Source organism: Pyxicephalus adspersus, chromosome 12 (genome assembly GCF_032062135.1).
Source record: "Pyxicephalus adspersus chromosome 12, UCB_Pads_2.0, whole genome shotgun sequence".
Classification (NCBI taxonomy): Eukaryota; Metazoa; Chordata; class Amphibia; order Anura; family Pyxicephalidae; genus Pyxicephalus; species Pyxicephalus adspersus.
Genome location: NC_092869.1, coordinates 7,521,599 through 7,541,720, shown reverse-complemented (window position 1 = coordinate 7,541,720; position 20,122 = coordinate 7,521,599). Strand labels below are relative to the sequence as shown.

At 37.7% G+C, this 20,122-nt stretch overlaps 1 protein-coding gene across 2 annotated transcripts in view; it reads left to right on the top strand.

The window, feature by feature from the left end:
* LOC140341985 (uncharacterized) overlaps positions 1 to 20,122 on the top strand; it is a 71,426-nt gene that overhangs the window by 18,127 nt on the left and 33,177 nt on the right. For both annotated transcript variants that reach the window (XM_072427964.1, XM_072427963.1), the window contains exons 2-4: positions 14,340 to 14,450; positions 17,381 to 17,485; positions 18,048 to 18,148. In XM_072427964.1, coding sequence (XP_072284065.1) covers positions 14,340 to 14,450; positions 17,381 to 17,485; positions 18,048 to 18,148 — 317 coding nt within the window. The remainder of the gene's footprint in view (positions 1 to 14,339; positions 14,451 to 17,380; positions 17,486 to 18,047; positions 18,149 to 20,122) is intronic.

The window sequence follows — 20,122 nt, the reverse complement described above, 5'->3', positions numbered from 1 at the left end:
ATGACACGTGTAGCGAGAAGCACAGTATATAGAAAAGTTACTGGAAAATTACGGTATATTTATGTTAACACAAAAGCTGACATACTGGCATGCTCAGCTGTTATATGTCCAGTTTGGGATCTTTGCCAGATAATTAACCAGGCATTAAAAAGTCAGTCTATCCAAAATTAGAACTTGAGTTTTGATGCTGGTTCCACCCCTTGGGGTGAATGCTCAGTGCTTGGAGTTCATCAGTCTCCACAACACTCATTATGAATTATCTCAATTCTTCTTTATCTGATGCTTGATTTATTATCGAAACTAGGGTTACTCCAGAAGTTCCTAAAAGTTTCTAGCAGCAGATTGCTATTTGCTCTCCTCTCATCTTTCAGCAAACTCTCACGGTAATGACCTTTTTAACTGTCTGTTAGTGGGGCAAACTTCCCACTCACTGACAATTTCTAATTGCTTCCATGCATTTCTTCCAACCACTAAACAATAATACAAGTCATTTATATAATATATCCTCGAATATAAACCTTTCCAATTATAAACACAAGATACTCCTTGTTTTTACCCAAGAATACAGGAATCCTGCTTTTTTATTTTTGTAAAGATTTAGGGCACAAAATGCTGCCATCATTGCTAACTTTCAAATCAAAAGAAATGGTAACACAATTAATGTAAATAATTACATCTGTTATGTTGTTTTTAAAAACCTTCATTTAAAAGGGGGGAAAAGTTAAAATCACGTTGGTTCAGTCACATTTTACAGGTTCAAATATTATGTAATGAGTTGGTTATGATGGGTCACTTGCTCCTAAATGATCTTTTGCCAGTAGACGGTACTATGTACTTATATAAAGTCTGTAACAAACTCATGTTTCACGTCTTCAATGGCAAGAGTTTGTTACACATTTTACATGTGTGTACTGCGCCATCTACTGATTTGACCCAAGTATAAACCAGGACTCTTGTTTTTCTAATAGCCAGGATTTTCTTAGGGTATCTTGACCAGGCTGGGGTGATTTAACTCTTGTCCATTCAGTTATGGGAGTTGCAGGGGGATCTGGGGATCTTGACAACCAATGCTGGGCAGCACAGAGAATTTTGCCAGGAGAGGCAGTGATCAGGCAGGAAATAATGCCTAATGCAGAAGGGACATCTCTTGTTTCTTTCTGCAGTAATGCCCTGCCTGATCCCAAATATATAAAAGTTAGCAGATCCAAGGCTAACATAACTCAGCTCTGGTCACCCTTGTCACATCATTTCTTTTTGGTGGGTACCAAGGCTGGCTATATCCCAGCATACTTTTTGTGAACCAATACCATGATATTCTGATGCCAAAAACAAAGCATCATTGTCTAGCATAAAGAGTGCAAATATAAAACCTTTTTAATTCAAATACTTCTTGCCAGGTCAAGTTCCTTCAATTGGAGGTCCTATTGTACCACTTCAATCCATCAGGGAGATAAATAGTATTTTCCACTCTTTGTAGCTGTACATTCTTCCGTGCTTTAGTCAGGAAGCCGGTGGCCCCTGACAGGCCTTAACGTGGATTATTGAAAAGGAACACACAGCTAGATAATAGTGATATCATAGGACCGTTTCTCTCTAGGGGAAAGAAATGTATGGCATATATAAACATATCACTGTAAGCCTGACAAATCGACGGTTACGTTATACACTTATCTTATACTGTGCCGGTCTTACACGTTGTGTGTTTATAGTAACCTGATTCATTGGGGTGTAAATTAGCACGTGTAAATTTAAAACCTGGAGCACCAAGGTGTAAAAAATTAATTTTGACAACTGTGATTCAATGGAAATGTTGAATTTCAGCCAAGCAGCTCAATACAATAATAAAATACATATGATAAGCTCCTCTGTTCGTCGATCTTTCTTTCTATCACCATGTCCCTTGCACTGACAACTGACTGTAGGGTGGCCATCAGAAACTTATTGGCCCCATAGTAGGTAACCTTTCTGGGCCCCCCTCCTACAGTACATGCACTGCAGGAGGGTAATAGCAAGTTAAATTTAGTTAATTTGCTGGAGATAGACTTCTGTGCTCATAGAAGGTAATTGGCCTCATGATCAGCATGCTGCAGGGAAATTGACTTTTTTTAGGACTTCTTATTGGTCCTGAAGTATAAAAAATAATTTGTTTTCCGATCTTTTGGCCTGCTTAATTAAAGCTCTGCAAAGCTAGAGAAGATACACTTTTCATCAGTGTCCACCACTAAACCTAAACCTAAACAGTATTAAAATGACTTAAGACATCCATTCCAGGTTTTCTGGATCACCCAGCTTCACTGATGCCTTGGAGAGCTTTAATAAATCAGGCCCATTGTCTCTGTGGGCTAGAAAATAAGAGCTAAGAGCCACTAGGAATATAAGTTGACTTGATGTCCACCAAATGCTTTTGCAGATTCCGGTATTACCTAAAAGTATTACTGACAGCGCTGTGTTGCCGTGGAAGGGGCTTAGTTGGCCTACCCACAAGAGGCTGCTAGATAACTACCGAAGGGGGTGAAGACAAGACCAGTTATTCTAGGAAAGAGCCAGTATTGGATAAAGGCAATCATTCATGTTGGTTTAAGGTTCATGTTGGGTTACTTCACATTTGGAAGAAATAAACAAAGCACGCTAAGAAGGAATGCTTCTTGTATTTAAACCATATTGGTTATACCAAAGCTCGTGGAAGGAAATATTTTCAATGAGGCACAGATAAGAAAACAAAAACACTAGATAGGGTTTCTCTATTATTCCATACTAAAACATTAAAATCCAGCATCAAAAAAAAAAGATAGAGCTAGTCACATGTTAAATTTTAATGATGAGTCTTATTTAGACCAGCGTCCAATCTTCTTTCTCAATGGTGAAAATGAGTCATGAAAGCTTATTTAGCTTCTTGCGGTTTTATCACTCGTTTCACTGTGCAGACACAGCATGATTATCCAGCTTCTGAGATAACAATGCTGGATACTGAGAATCACAAAGAACCATGGGGTGCCAGAAAAAAAATCCCTGTTTTACTGTCTGTATAAAGTTGAGGCCAAGGGGCTTAACCTCTACCATACGCTACTAAGCCTCATGTGTATTGTCTAAATTTCTTCCGAAATTCTCTAATATAACCAATATGCCTTTGGAGATTTATCTTCATAAGCCCCATGGGTCCTTCAGCTGCAGACTTTAATTATTAATTCACCTTTTAGGGAGTTGATTCATCACCTCCTACACACGCCATCTGTGTTGGTTTGTCCAAATAACCTCTGTCAACTAGCAAGGAGTGTCCACAGCACAAAAGTAATGACTATTACTAATGAGCTTCCCTATGCTATTGAAGCCAGTGGTCAAAAAGAAATTGGCTAGAGAAAAGTTTTGAAAGAAGGACTAAAATAATTTATGATGTTGCAATCTGCACAGCTAGGTCAAAAGTTTTAGCCAAAATGTATTTCTTTCTGTATTTTATAAATTGATGTAGACTGATTGCTTTATTCTAGTATTGGTGATCTTTCCTATTAAATGATGCAGAACATCATTTGATTGACTTGTGAGTCCAGGAATCAAGCATGTATCTCCTGGAGGGTGCATCAGAGGCTGCTTTGGACTTTCAGTAGAACACTGCAGAGAGAAGTGTCACTTAGTGATATGGGACTGCTTTCTGAAGCTTTCAAGAAATGTCCACCACTAAGGGAAGAAGACCTGTAATGGTATGTAATTGGACCAAACCACTTGGAAAAAGGGGGTGCTCCAAAGAAAGGGGAGACTTCATTTGAGCTTCAAAGGAAAAATATCTGTGTGTGCTTTAATGGCTTTATGTCTTATGTTTTTTCCCTTGTGGTTGAATTTAAAAAACTTGCTTCTGTGCATTATTTGAACTTTTAAATGGGGCAGCCGTATTTCCTATTGTATATGAAGACTGTCATTTAGAGGACTATTTTCTGTTTTTTATCCTTGGTCATGGAAATCATTTGACCTTTTTTATTCCGTAGATTTATCTTTAAGACAATTAATGGTGGAACTATTATTAATATTACACAGTATTTATATAGCGCCAACATATTACGCAGCGCTGTACAAAGTCCATAGTCATTTCACTAATTTGGGGACATTTTTAAATATCTCCAAGTTACAGTAAATCCTTTGAGAGTGATTAAAACAGCCTTTCAGAAAGCCTCTGGTCAGCAGTTCATGATGGCTTACATAATTTATTATATTTAGAATTACAAAACCATGTTTTCCTATTTGCAAATGGCTATCTTCTGTTTTTGGATATCCTAAGTTTAAAGTGTAGAAATCCCTGAATGATATAGAGTTTGGGGAGTATTTGGTGTAAGGTCTAAAATGTATTAGGGCAAGTTACCCATCATAAGCCATGGTTTGGACCAAAGAGCAATCACAAAGCTCCTTGATAAGCATTGCTAGAAGAGATGAGCTGGAGTATATCTTGTGATAAAAAGTAACACACTTTTATATGGCATCTTTGCATTTTATTACCCGTGGGTAAATACTTTCTTGGCTTTGGCTGTTTATATATAATCTATATAATGTGGGCTCGCTATGATTGAAAGCACAGAGATTCCCACACTATTACAGCTGTGTAACAAGAGCCCATGAAGCATTTATTTCCTGCATGTAATGAGAACACAGCGAGGAGGAACACTTTCATTCAGAAACTTTAATGAAATCCAGAATGTGTTGTACACTTCAAGAGAAGATGCAAAGCTCAGTGACGCAGTCCAGATGAACACTTCACATGTGATATTTTGTGGACAAAATCCATCTTTCATTGTCGGAGACAATTCACATTTATAATGACATATTGCCAGTCATTTTCTTTGAATTCTGGCCATTATTTTCTTTCCTTTTTACACTTTATTTTATTAGCAGGATGTTAGAAATAATGTGCAAGCCAGATAGTCAATTGGAGCTAAGCTCCAGGCAATACACATACATACAAATTAGAGATTGTTTGTCTACCAAAGGATTTGGATTTATTTTAATCTAATTTTTGGATTTACACAAAGCTCTGCCAGCACAGGAGAGGAAACCTAACTTTTTAGGGGGATTGCTGTACACAGCCTAGATTTTCCCTGGGACAATTATGTTGATTTGGCTTGAGCAACAATTAACGTCTACCTGTCGGACACCCTTACATGTTATTGAGTTGAATGGTGGAGTTAATGATATAACATACATTTTGGACAATTCTATAATTCCAACTTAGAGTCACCAGTTTGCAGAAGACCCTTTTCTGTTTTGGCTTTGCCCCCGTGCATGAAGCTAGTTCAGCAAAAACATACTTCAATGAGAATAATTTAATACCCAAACCCCTACTAAAAACTGTTAAGTTGAATGGAAGACCAATCAGGTTTTCTTCTCCAATATCTGTACCTGACCACAAAAATATTTTTTAGCTGGATAGGCATGAATTCTCAAATGTAAAATCCTCTGGAAGGCCTTCCCGGAAGATTAATCTAGTATAGCCAAAAAGAGCAACTCCAATACTTTGGAAAGAAAAGTCCAACAAACTCATATAGGTGTAATGTTCATGTGACCAAAAACTTTTGACTTCATAGTATAGTGCTCTTCTCTTAATATGTAAACATACCTGTTCTGAACAGGTCTAAAATTTTGGATAGGCCTTCAAAGCCTGGGATGGCATTCTTCTCCATGTTCTCCAAACATCTTTGTTCAAAGTAGGCCTTAAATAGTGAGAATCTTTCCAAAGCCTGAAGTGACTCACTGGTCCATTTGGTTACCAAACTTAATTAATTTGTCAAAGAAATTCTCACACACATAAAATCCTCTGAAAAGTCTTGCCATAAGTTTGAAGTCTAGTATGACCGAAAAGAAGGTGCCAAATCTAGTGGCTTTGTGAAAAAGATGTCCAACAAGCTCATATAAGTGTAATGTTCATGTAAACAAAAACATTTGACTTCATAGTGTTTGACTCTACTCCTAATACATGAAACACATCTGTTCTGAGATCTAAAATTGTGAATATGCCTTCAAAACCTAGGTACCCAGGTCTGCTTCAAGTTCTCAAACTAAAGTTTCAAAGTTGGCCCAGAATTGTGAAGAGGTCCCCAAAGCCCTCCAAAGGGACTCTCTGGTCAATTCGGCTACGATCTTTAATCAATTTTTTCACTTTTTATTTTCTTAATCCTTACATTTATTTGTAAATATTTACAGACTGATTGTCAGCTGTTCTGGGTTCATGCATATAATATAATATATAACAGATGGAAAGCAGAATTATGGTGGAAGAGAGGGAATGCAGGTGTGGCAAAGTCGATAAAGTGTGCCGTGGGGTTAATAAAATTTAGTTCTGCAGGCGAGCATGAAAAAATGTAAGTGAAACATGCAGTGTGAAAGGCCACTGAAGGTAATCAGTTGATGGTATCCCTATGGGTACTTTATGTACCCATGTAATCTGTATGTAAGGGGGTATATCACTCTACTATAGCCATTTCCAAAGAAGGCAAACAAATTACTGCAGAAAACAGATGGAAACCAAATATGGCTATAAACAAGATTTATATAGTAATTCCCACATAGGGGGGAGCCATATGACCTATATGACCTGTTTCTACCAATCCTTCCTGCAAAGGGGCTAGTGCACATAGGCAGATTTTCCGATCCAATCCTATGTCTGATCCGATAAAACAATTGCAACAGGAGTGAATCTATTGGGAATTCAGAAACCTACCGATCGTAGTAGTGAATTTTTCTGATTGGTTGTGGACAGTTTGAATATGTTGTATTGTTTGCATGAATGATCAACTCTATCCAATCAGAATTATAATTAAAATTACTAATCTGCATTTTTATTGTATTAGTAGGTTAAGTGCAAAATCTGCAGTGGATCTGCTTGTGTGTACTACACACCAAAAAACATACTAAACGACAAAAAGTTTGTGAAAACCTGACAATTAGTGGCCTGCACAAAGCTTTTGTTGCACTATTTGACGAAAATGTTGTGAACACCTGATCTCAACAGTATGGAACAACCTTGGGTTAAATTGGAAAGCCACATGGGAACCAGATTTTCTCATAGTACATGACCATACAAATTATTGTTTGGTTTATTGAGCCTACATTTTAGCAGACACATTATTGATTTCTTTGGAAATCCCTCATAAAAGTTTAAATGCTCTTATGGCTGAAAAAGGTGGTCCTTGTGCTCAGACCACACCAAGCACGCCATGTGAATGGTAAATAAATAAATGCATTTAAATAAATCTTAAACATATACAACCTCAAAATACTAAAATATACTTTGCTTTTATTATTTCTTTAATTTCTTGCACACCAACTAACATTTCAAATTAGGAAAGAGCAATGCCTGTTATGAATGCTTTAATGGAAAAAGGGGGTCATGTCGTGGTATCCGTAGCCTCTCGTCTGCAGCTCTCGTAGTTTCATAATATGCAGGCTAGGATTAGGTGTGACCAGTATTTAGAACAGAGGAAAAAATGAGTCCATGTTCTAGTATTTAAAAAGTCCTGGCTAAGACTGCTTAGAGATATGTATATATATATATATATATATATATATATATATATATATATATATATATATATATATATATATATATATATATATCCAAGGAAACCAACTATAATGCAAGGTGGGTAATAATATAATGATTTTAGGATTTAATTGGCATGCAAAAGCCATTTTAGCTCTTATTTTTTTCTTGTTTAACTAAAATGTTTCTTGTTCTGACTATGTCCTAAAAGCACAAGTAGAGGACAATAAACTATTTACTAGTATGCCCTGTAGACTCTTTGCGGATGATCTTTTCCTTATTACTGACTTACCTTCACTGCCTATTTGTATGATAGCTGCCATCTTGGTAGGAGCAGAGCCTTGTTTCCTTTAAATCAGAACTACCATTCCTACTTCTTTCCCAGGTTACTTAGGGGTAACTATTTGTATCCATTGAATGGATGCTGCAAAAACCAGGAAATTTATTCACTGGGGGTTCTCTGAAATGGCTTTCTTTCCATCGGACAACAATGAACAGCACATCAGTGACATCAGACAATCTTATTGCAAATCTCCAATTCTCAAATTCAGTTCCTGCAAAGGTTGGTAAGGATTCCTATAGCTGTCAGCGGTTCTTGTGTCTGCATTATTCCTGAATTAATATCAGTTTTCAGAGACACCATAGATATTTTATCTGTCTTTATGGTGGCATTCAGAACCATTGTAAGGGGAACCTCGTTCCATGCCCACGTAATGAGTATTCATCCCACTGATATCCAATGAATTGGTTTAGGTAGGGGTTCCTGGATACTAGATAGGGTTCCTAGGGTTTTTCTGGGGTAAAAAGAGTTAGTAAAAGCTCCTCTAAGGCAAGGCCATAAGTGACCCTACTGCAGATGTTCAGCTATAAGGTTGCAGGTACAGGAGGGCCAAGGCTCAATTACCGGTTTGGAGGTGCATCATTATTTCTTAGGATTAATTCAAGACAAAATGACAGTCGTTTAGAATATTTAGGGTACAATATCATTTACTGATGTTCCCTATATGTTTTGAAATCTTTCTTTTTTGAGTTTGATACAAAAAATAACAGGTAGATCACACTGTAAAAAGTCTGTCTCTTTAGAATAGCTTAAAAAAACAACATGGTAAAAGCTGAAATTCCCGTTTGGTGGAATTTTTTGTTGTATGAGTATACCTACCCAATCATACTGATATTTCCATTGACTTCCATAATACTGCTGCTGTTCTCACACAATGTTCAAAGCCTTTCCAAAACAATCTGTCAGAACAAGGTACAGCAAGCCAAAAATCTGTATTTGAGAATCCGGTAAAAATATTCCATTACTTCGTTTTTGGTCCATTCAGGCTCGCTGTTTCCAACACCCCCTCCGGACGGATGTGTCATTTTTATAATCTGCACAGTTAGAATGAGGTGTTACCAAACGAAAGACATATTCTATTTAACTATTAGATGTAAATTAAGAACTTTATGGAAAAAATGTGTCAATTGCTGTGTTTTTAGAACAAAAATGCACACTTTACTGGAAGCAAAGTATGTCTTCACAGTTACTTAATCACTAAAATGACAAAAGACATCCATATACTGACAGATTTATTTTTTCATGTTGTGAAATGTTTGCATGCTGGGGGATGGGTTGTGTTTACGTTGCATTAAAGTGAACTTGTTGTGAACTTGGTCTACATTCCCAGACCAAAAAAAAATGATGGCAATATGAGGCCTTTTGCAACACAACAGCTTTGGCCCACCTATCCCTGACCAACAAAATAATTACACTGCATCACAAAAAAATAAATATTGTCTGCTACTTGGTCTAATCCATGTGTCCTATACTGAATCAAGAGCGCTGATCCAAAATCCAAATCTGAAGTCCAATTCTGTCTAGGACGTCAGGATCTTAAGTCAATTACGTGTATAGACGCGATTAGCTACATTCTCTCGTTCCCCAGTTACTATGTAATCTCTATACTTTACTAACTTTTGCCTCATAGTTCAATGACATTACATTAACGTAGTTTTATGTTGGAACAACAATTATACATAATTCAACTGAGTCCTTGTTCAACACACATGTACACTACAGAAGTGTTTCAGGCACTTTTGCGTTTGTGGCTCTCCGCTGTCTCCCATTGCAGAAAGCAGCAGTAGTCACCCATCATGTTGGGGTTGCACCGGCTTTGATATCTTGTTTCCATAACAGAAATGTCCTGGTGGAACTTCTCCCCTTCTTCATCACTCACATCACCCAAATTTTGTGGAAAGAAGTCCAGATGCAAGAAATTATTTTTAAGTGACATTCGGCAGTCAAGTAGATGGTATGCTGTTAGCATGTTGTTCACAAGTTCAGCATGGTTTTCAGCTCTCTGGTTGCCCAGAAAGTTTTGTGCAACTAGCACTAATGAATCCCAAGCTGCATGTTCTAGTGGGTTGAGTTTGTATCTGAATGTGGCATCACACATCAAATTGCGGATTTGGGGACCAAAAAAAATGCCTGCTTCCAGTTTAGCATCTGTTATAACTTTTCCAAACTTGTCCTTCAGATACTGAAAACTCATACCATCATGTCTATTGCAACAACAAAGTTTTCCATGAATCCAATTCAATATGAAGTGGCGGAAGGTAAACTTTCTGTGGATCAATAAGTGATTTATGCCTATGCTTTTCAGGTCTGGGTGGCCATTCTTTCACTTTGTAATGGTTACTGTCATCTCAACTGGTCCACAGAAAGCACATACATTTTGTATATCCCAATTGCAGGCCAAGAAGGCATGCCACCACCCTCATGCCACAACCTTCAGGTCACCACAAATGTCCATGAATTCGTATTTGTCTTTCCCTCGGCATGAGCAAGAGGAACAGAAGGTTTTTTGTTACCTTTATGCAGCAATACAACTTTCAAATTTGCTTTGCTCGAGTCTATTAACAATCTCCACTGCTCTGGTATGTATTTGCAACCTAACTCCATCTTCCAACCACTCACATCGGTAGCAAATGTCGTTTTTCAGTTTGTAATAACCTGAAAAACTTTGTGTGACGATCATGAAAGTGTGAAGTTGTCATTCCTTTTTGTGCCAAATTCCACTCCATTAATCTGGAGGCTAACAGTTCAGACTTCTCTTTTTACAAAGACAGGTCCCTTACTAGATCATCTAAATCTGATTGGCTTAGAAAATGTGGCTTACCCTTTTCAATCTGGGGTTCATAACATTCATTAACATCGTCATCACCCTCCTGTTCCTCATCCGACATGTCACTGTCAGGAACAACAGATGTAGGAGGGACTGGCACTGGATTCTCTGTATCATGTGGCACTGGCTTCAGAGCAGATTCACAATCAGAGTGGACGATTTTTGACTTAGTCTTCTTCGAAAACCCAGAAATTTTACTCATACAGAAATAGCAGTCTGGGTGATGGTCTTTTGGCTTACTTCAAACCATAGGCACAGCAAAAGGCATTTTATTCCTTTTCTCATTCACCCATTGTGTTAGGCCAACGTAACACACCTGGCAGCAGATATGAGGTTCCAAACTTTTATACTGATTTCCAATTTCACATCCAAAGTAATACTTGTAAGCAAATCTCACCCTCTTGGTTAGGTTCTTGCGTTGATCACACAGGGTATATTAGGCTTTAATGTAGCAAAAATTGTCTGGTTTACTATGGACATCCAAAAGACAATCGGTGTTCAAGAATTCATCACTCATTCTCTTTTGTGGCCATACAGCTCCTGATCCTAGCCTTAGGTGTGGTCTTCACTGTGCTCTGAAATGAATGTTCCTCTGGTGTATTAACTGGAATAGGGTTTGCTATAATAACAATATATAATTGAAATTCTGGGACCCCCTTCCCCCACCATTTATAACTTCAGATTCTTGTGGGTTGAAATAAAGAAAGGTAGTAAATGTACATTGGTAGATTCTTCTAAAAGATCCAAAGATCTTCTGAAGTAAATCTGCTAAAAACTAGGTCATTACCAATAAATGTTTGATTGATATAGTGATCGAACATTGATAGACAGATTGATAGCTATTGTAAATCAATGGGGAATGCTCCCTAGCAAAAAACATTTACAGTGATAGCTCCCTACCATTTACACAGCTCTGGCAGCTTTGACTGTTGTCAATGCTTTCATTGGCTTTTAAATGTTAGGAGTACTTCTCAGTAATTTATATTAACTTAAAAATCCCACCCACCTTTACTTTCAAAGAGCCTTCAATCCCTCTGTAGCTGCCGTCGATTCGGTCCCACGCCATTGTGGATTCTTCCTCCATCCCAGCGAGGAAAAAGATCCAGGCGTCGCCTTTCTTTTTCTGTCTTCTTCCTTCTACTGCCTATGTTGGGTGACATATTCCCCTGTAAATGTAAGAAAAAAGAGTGCCCATCTCACTGCACATGCGTAAGATTGGCACTTTTTTCATAGCAGGGTAAAGCACCTTCTGCACATGTCTGAGATTGTCATGCGCTACAAGAAGCTGCATGAAGCCTTCTAAGATACATGACGTAGGTATCCCAGGAGGCTGTATGCTCCTATTGAGTTTTTTTTTGCTGCGGTTAAGAGGCCTCCCCTTCTCTTTTCTTTTTAAAAAACAAGATATTTAAAGAAAAAACAAACATATTTTTGATTTTCTATGAAAGGGTTTTATCTCCCCCTTTATATAAAGCAAAAATTGTGGTGATAGGTCCTGTTTAATCTTCCCAGCGGAAGTGGAGCAGTGCTCCAAGCTGGTTGATGGATGCGTAGTTATTCTGGGTGAGCAGTCAGGATAGATCATACACAACACAGTGTGTCCATGGTAAAATTCTATCAGTTAGAGTAGTATAGTCACAAACAAACAGTTAGAGCCAGAGCTATTGTCAGAAAAGTGCAGGGTCAGCTTTAAAACGTCTACTGCTTTGATAAATTACCAGTCCTCCTACGCTCCTGCCTGCCACTCCTTACCTCTGCATGTTCAAGGCTCAGATCCAGCACATATGAGCAAGACAGACGCCTGAGCCAAGCCCTAAATTCTTTTCCCAACCCCAGGACCCCCTGATGGCCTCCCAGATTCTATCTGGGGAACAAACTGTTGTAGCCTGAGGAAAACCTGGAGGATAAATGCATGGATCACCAAATCCCATATTCCTTAGCAGGGTGGTCTTAACATTGTCTTGAAGTTTTCAGTCACACAAAAACCATCCCTCGTCAAATTTAATCAGATCCTAAAACCTCAGCCAAATTTTCCTTCCCAAGTTTGTGGAAAAAAATCTTAATGTATATACAAAGGAATAAAGATTCTCTCTGGATTTTATTAAATCCATTCACAGGCTTAAAAAACCTGAAAGGGAGTTTGTGTAATGTGATTTTTTTAAATACACCCGCAGAATTTTTTGATTGTTTTTATAAATAAATTACAAAATACCCATTGCATGCTTACATAAATGAGAACATGTGGTTGTTTTATTCTGGTCAGGTTTAATTTTTCAATAAAGCTGTTTCCTAAATGTTGAATTATCTTGAACCATGTCCAAGTCTATTTGTGTAACTTTTGACCACTATTTAATACTTGTCACTATCACTGAAAAGACTTAACATTTCCAATTTTCCTGGTGACCATTGTCACAAGATTAGAAAAGTGATGACATTCCACCCAATACAGTTGTTACCAGATGGGCATGTAAAGAGAACCCATCAAATATCGGCACCTATTGTAATGCATGAGAAGTTTTACCTGAATATACTACTCCCATTGCCAGAACTGCCCCAATGCTCCTTCTACCTTTGCTTCCAGGTACTGGGGGAACATTTACCCTTCTTCCATGTGATAGTGCCAACAGCCAATCATTAGTCCTGAACACCGTCACATGACAAAATGTGTGGACCTATCTATTCCCTAGAAGAAGACTGATCCGGGAGACTATTTACCTCCTGGACCAGCGATATTTAAGTAGTAGGGATAATTCACCGTGCAGACCTCAATTAAAATCAGTGAAACATGCTGGGCTGAACTATGAGCTCCTGGTCCCTGTTCAAAACGGTAATTGCAGTGCCAGGAAAAAGGACATTTTTTTTCTGAAATGCAAAGTGATGGAATAGCAAGATATGAAAAAGTGTCACCATTAACAAGGTCCCTTAGAAACATCCAACTTTTACCATGGCCACCAATAACTGGAGAACGAAGACACACTTGGTATACTTTCTTTAGCCCACAGAAATCACTTAGCTGTAGGTACCCAACTTACCAAGGGTTCCAGCTCACCCCCACCTCTACCCCCAGCGTCTAACACTAGTTGTCACTGGTGGTTGTTCAATTTGGGGAACATCTGTGGGTTGGAGGCCCTTTGCCAGTCATTTTGCCCTGACTCTTGTAGCCCTATGTCACCTTTGCTTTGACATTATTTGTTAAGGAAATAAATTGTTTGATTGATGTGTGTTAGTTATCATTTTTTTCGATGTTTTGATGTTTTCCACTTTATTTTGTAGAGGCACTTTCCAAAATAATAATGAAATTACTTATTTTTTCCTAACCACCATATAAATTATTTTTTCAGGGAACAAAAAAAAATGAAAAACAGCCATCATTGTGTTGACACAGAGACATGTTTGGGTTTAGAAATGCTTTCTTCGACAATTTTCTGACTGAGAGCCAGTTCTGTCATCTGCCTAAAACTCAGCGACAAAACATCCTCTGTACTGGCCATTTCCTGTTTTCCACTCGTTCACTTCCTGTGTTTACAGTAATGCCGAAATCTCATTGGTGTAGAGAAGACCTCACACTTAAACTGTGTTTATTAATAAATGAACAGGACAAAAGAGTCTGCTACTGTATTATCTCCTAACAATAGATATTTCTTGTTTTTCAGAATGAAGATGGCAGCAACATTCTACATACCAGTTGTGATTTTCTTAGTCCAAATACAGCTTGGCACGTCCCTCAATCCGAATGACCCCAATGTCTGCAGTTACTGGGAAAGGTAAAAGATAAACAAAGCTTTTGCGTAGAGGCCATGTGTTCACTTTGGCCTATAGAGCAAACGTATTTCAGACATGGCACTATCACCATCCAGACGGGAAACAGCTGGTCTGCTCTTCTTCCTGCTTCCTGCCTGTAACGGGATATCTGTGGATTTATAATCTTTGTCTATAAGTGTAAAGACTGACAGTCAACTTCATGTTATAGTCAACTCACAGTTTGAGATTGCAATGGCAAGATATACCTTTGGCAAAAGAAGCAACTACAGATCATAGGGGCCAAATAGCAAAATGTTGATGGGGCCCCCTGGTGTCCTTCCTGCTGGGAATGATCCTAAAAAATGTCGAAATCAAGTACAGGTTCCAGGGATCAGCATAACAACATTATTGGGAACCAGTGCTGTGGACATAGATTGTCAAGACGTGCAGATAACGCAGGGCATTGGATTACATTTAAGTCTCCCCTTGTTAAAGTCATATAACTATAGTATAATTACATTCTTAATTACAGTATTCTATATACTGACATTATTGATAGTACTGCTGTACACAGCTACACACAAAGGAACACAATGGTGTTTAGAGTTTATTTGGTGTCAGGAAACCTTGGGAGTTTGGAGTAACTTAGGAGTACTAAAACATACAACTACAGAATAATATAAAAACGTTGGGTAACTGTTTCTGTTCTCTGGCTACAATTGGGCTTTTTATAATCTCATGTTCTACCTATAATTATTGCAAAATCAAAAAACAATGACATTTGCACTTGGGCCAAGCTCAATAAATTCATGTAAATTAAATTCAATTGAATAAAAATAGATCAATTTGGTTTATGTCATTATTAATAACATCAAATTACAATGTAATAAGTAATACAGTATGTACATCAGTGTTACTCAAACTTTTTATCATCGGGGAACCATTGAAATAACTTTCTTGTCTTCAGGGAACCTCTGCTATAAATATTATATCCACAGCTCATAATGCATTAGTGTGATGATAAGTAGAAAGAATGCTTCTTACTTTTCTAGCCATTGGGAACAGCCAAGTTCTTTTCATTTCAATTGTTAAAATGATTCAATTGGTATCATGATGATTGACTAGTTGTGATCGAAGTATTTAATCTCCAATATACTTGTTTGATAATTATTATAAATAAGCAATAGTACTATATATTTATATATATATATATATATATATATATATATATATATATAAAATATTTAAAAGTGGTTTTAATTTCAATATGATGATTATCCTTGGAAAAAAAGTGTTGCCCAATCAATTTTCAATCAAAGTTGTGTCCAAATATTGACTGAAAATAAAAATGAAACTGATAAATAATAAGCATATATTTATTATTTATCAGTTTCATTATTAATTATATAAAAAATAAATATAAATTACTGATTTAACATTTTGTTCTGTCATCTAATCATTTAGACCATGTTTCCCAACCAGGGTTCCTCTAGAGTTTGGTAGGCAATAAGCAATTTGTTCCTCTCAGGTCAGATTAGGTGACACCAAAAATCTATCAGTAAGGGTGGCGTTCTTCCCAATTGCTGGCATTCTTCCTGGTGACCTTGCTAATATACTCTGAGCGTTGGATGTAGTAACTACTATTGGTGGAATATCTCACTATTTGATTCGACAGCTATTCCATCGAATAGTGAGATATTGTCCAGGTGATCAAATGCCGAATTTGAACACCATTAAAGTCAATAGTGGGAGAATTTGGGTTATTTTTAGGGAATTTTAAGGGCTGCAAGAACAGGGAGTCCTGTGTTCTTGGATAGAGAAACTCTATCCAGGAACACATACTACAGGGCTGCAGCAGCGATCCTGATTGCTGTTCCTGCACTGTACTAGTAGTATGTGTACTTGGATAAAGTTTCTCTATCCAAGAACACAGAGAACTAGATGTGATGAATGGGGAAACTTGTCCCCATTCAAGCTCTAGTGCCCCGGGGAGCACCTGCAGTCACAGCTGTGACCGCAAATTTCCCACGGTCATATGACCGTGGGTACTGAATTGCAGATGAACTCTCCAGTTTCACTATGATCCCCGGGACACTACAGGTAACACTCTTCTTAATGATTGCAGACACAGCTGCAATTACTGATTAGCTCCGTGTGCAATCCCCAGGGATTGCAAACTCTTCTCAATGATTGCAGACTCTGCTGCAATCATTGGGAAGATGCCCAGCAAGTATCTCTTAAGCTGTGTACACACTTCCAATTTTTATCGTTGGAAACGAACGACGAACGACCAATTGGCCAAAAATCGTTCGTAAAAAAAGTAACCAACGACGCCGACGAACGAGGATAGTCGTTGGAAATGAACGACCGTGCACGATGCATGAACGGTGCTGTACATACAGCACCGTTCATGCTCTATGGAGAGGGGAGGGGGAGAGCGATGGAGCGGCACCCCGCTGCACGCTCTCCCCTTCCCTTTCATTAGGATCCGTTGTCGTCCATTGTCCGTGGATCCGGCAGGACGGTCGTTCGGACGATGGACGACACCGACTGTACACACGGCAGATTTTCGCCCGATATTTGGCTGATGCCGATTATCGGGCGATAAAAATCTGCCATGTGTACGTAGCTTTAGAGATATCATATTACTGTAGGATAACATGTAAAAAAAACTCAATAAAATTAATTTATTATTAATTTGACATTAATTTATATTTTTTAACACACTTTTTTACATTTTTTAATTCAAATTTTTACTTTTGAACCTCGTTTTTTTCGGGTCGGGTCTATAAGGACAAGCCAAATTCGAACACCAACAGTAATGGTAACTATAGCAAGGGCTCCCTATAGATCTGAAAATCATTTTTAGGGTTCCCACATGTATAAAAAATGTGTTATACAATAACACATATTGTATGTGTTAATACAATAACAAGAATTGTCTTATACCTAGTTACACTACGGCAGTGAAGGAGTCATATGCCCACCCGTACAGCCTGCCTACTCCTGACTCTTGTGACAGTAATTGGAACCACTTCAAGACATGCACGCCTCAAAAGTAAGTAACCAATAATGACCAATCAGATACTAAGGTAGCCTAATTGTTTTCTTTTCTTTGGCTGCAATATGAACTTTTTCTTTGTTTGATTATATAACACCTACCCAAGACGTGTTATCAGGTATAGATGGAAAGATATAAAACTGCTAATAACAATAACAAATTAACTCCTGTTGTGTATATATATATATTGCATCTTTTTATTTTTTGTTTTAAAATGTAATATATTGCAGCTTACTAGTCCTTAAATGTGAAAGATTTATATAACATTTTGTTCTTGGGTTTGGATATCTTATAGGAGAAGGTCAGCCCAGGAATATACTTCTTACAATAAGCATAGTACAATAGTGCATAATGATGTCACCCTTCTAGTTACAGCTGGAATAAAGGATAATGGTGTCATCTTTCTATTTATGAAGTGTGATGGGGTGTGTGAATTACAAGAATAGCTTTACAGTATTACACATATACTTATAGATAAAACATTCAGAATGTAGAATCTCCCAGTGGATGAATTACATTTTATTTGGTTTATTAACTTGAACCTGTTTATGTCTCTTAGGATCATGTACCGAACTGCATATCGCCACGGTGTAAAGCTTGATTACAGGAAACGGTATAGATGCTGCCAAGGATACTATGAAAGCAACGATATCTGTGTTCGTAAGTCAGATTTTATTTGAAATAATGACTGTGCTGTGTATAGTTAATTCCATATGTTGGACCTCTCACCTCATGGGGTTCCCACAGAGGCCACATGATGCTCAGCAAACATTCTGCACTATTCCCAATGTCAAAAAACGCATTCCAGAGATTATTTATATATGTTAAGGACTAGAATTTACATCTTGCCAGAGCATTAGGATAATAAAACATTGACTTATAAATATCAGCTTTGTTAGATCAATGATTTTGCCATAAGAGATCTTAAAAATGGATGCTCTAAAGTAATCTTCATAGTACAAATCTTGCAACCACCATCTTAAACTTTCAATTCCTTTACCTGTTTTTTGGCAATCTTTTTTTATAAAAAAAATTAATTAATGAACTCTATTACACTATACTGGTGGGCCAATTAAGATGGCAGATGAATCAAGAAACTGGAATAGTACTGGGTAAATATGGTGGCACACATGATGGAATGGGGGACAGTTAAGTGTATTTGAAAAATTGTGATCAGGCAGGTAAGGTTACTTTTTGGATAAAGGACATTGCTCATTGCTTCTGGAATAAAGAACCTGCCTGGGCAAAAATTTTTAATGTTAGGATTTAGTTTCACTTAAAAGCTGATCATTTTATAATGACGAAACTGGACTTTTTGTTGCATGTTAGTGTTGCCGATCTTCAACCAGTTTCCAGCCATATCCTGTCTCGCTTTTATTCAGCAGTTACTAGATTTACTAGTAACTAGTTTATTTACTTTATTACTAGGTTTTCTCAGGGCCTGTGTAATAGGATTTGAAATAGGCTCCTTTTAAAATCAGTTAGATGGGGTAACAATACAGGAGCACAAATAGGGATGGAGCGTTTTGGCTCTATAATTGAAAATGCTTGAACAAGGACCACATGGTAGGAATATTTTATTGAAACATGAATTTTTTAAAAATGTTTTATTAGAGGGGGAAAAAGTCCTCTAATTAAAATGTCGTCCCACTTTCTTTCCCAGTGACAGAATTGGAAGTTATAAAAGCTTTCCAATTCTCCTTATAGGTAATCGTCCTTGGAACAGGTATCCCAGTATGAAGATTTCTCCTTAGCCTAGGGACACCTGTATATATTCTCTCTCTTTATTATGGAGAAAATAGTCATCAGATGCCACCAGATTTTTCTTTGGAAACCCATTTTAACTGAGTTCTACTCAGTGTTGTATATCTACGTACACATATTTATCTGGAAATTAAAAAAAAAAATGAATGACCATTTCAAAACAATCAATATCACATGTGGATTTAGATTAGATTAGATTTATAAACTTAAAAATACCCAACAAGCTACTTCTCCTACCCTCAATAAACCTAAAGAATTTGCATTCAGGTTTTTTTTTAAATGCTTCAATATAACTTTTTTGGTGTTATCTATATCAGCTCCTTAGAGAATTGATCAATCCACTACTACTTCCTGAGGACCATTGTCACCTTCAGTTCAGAATTTACTTATTCTCTAAACCAGAAAGTTATTTCAAGGGTTCACTCCATGGTCAAAAGACTGAGAAACACTGCTAACAAAAAATTGAGAAACACTAAACCCCTAAAGGGACCTGACTATACTAAGTCAGGGGCTCAGCAGTTACTTCCCCAAACTTTCATAACCTCCAAAGAATGCAGCTTTATTAGCTTCATGGCCTCAGAATGTGTTTGTCACGGTAGCTGCAAGGCAGGATAGTGGACCCTCTGTGTCACCAGCTCAGTGGGTAGATACGTGCACAGGGCGCAGAGTCTAAGCAGCTGCCCGGTCTTCATCAGAGCCTCTAGAGGTTAGGGTGTTGCACTGCGGGCAACTGCCAGGTTGCGGCCCCCGTGCACACAGATGCAGGTGACTGCTAACAAGCAGGAACCAAAACATAGTGTCAGAGGGAAATCCAAAAGAGTAGTCAAAAGGTCAGGGCGGGCAGCAAACAAGGGTTGTCAGGAAACAGGA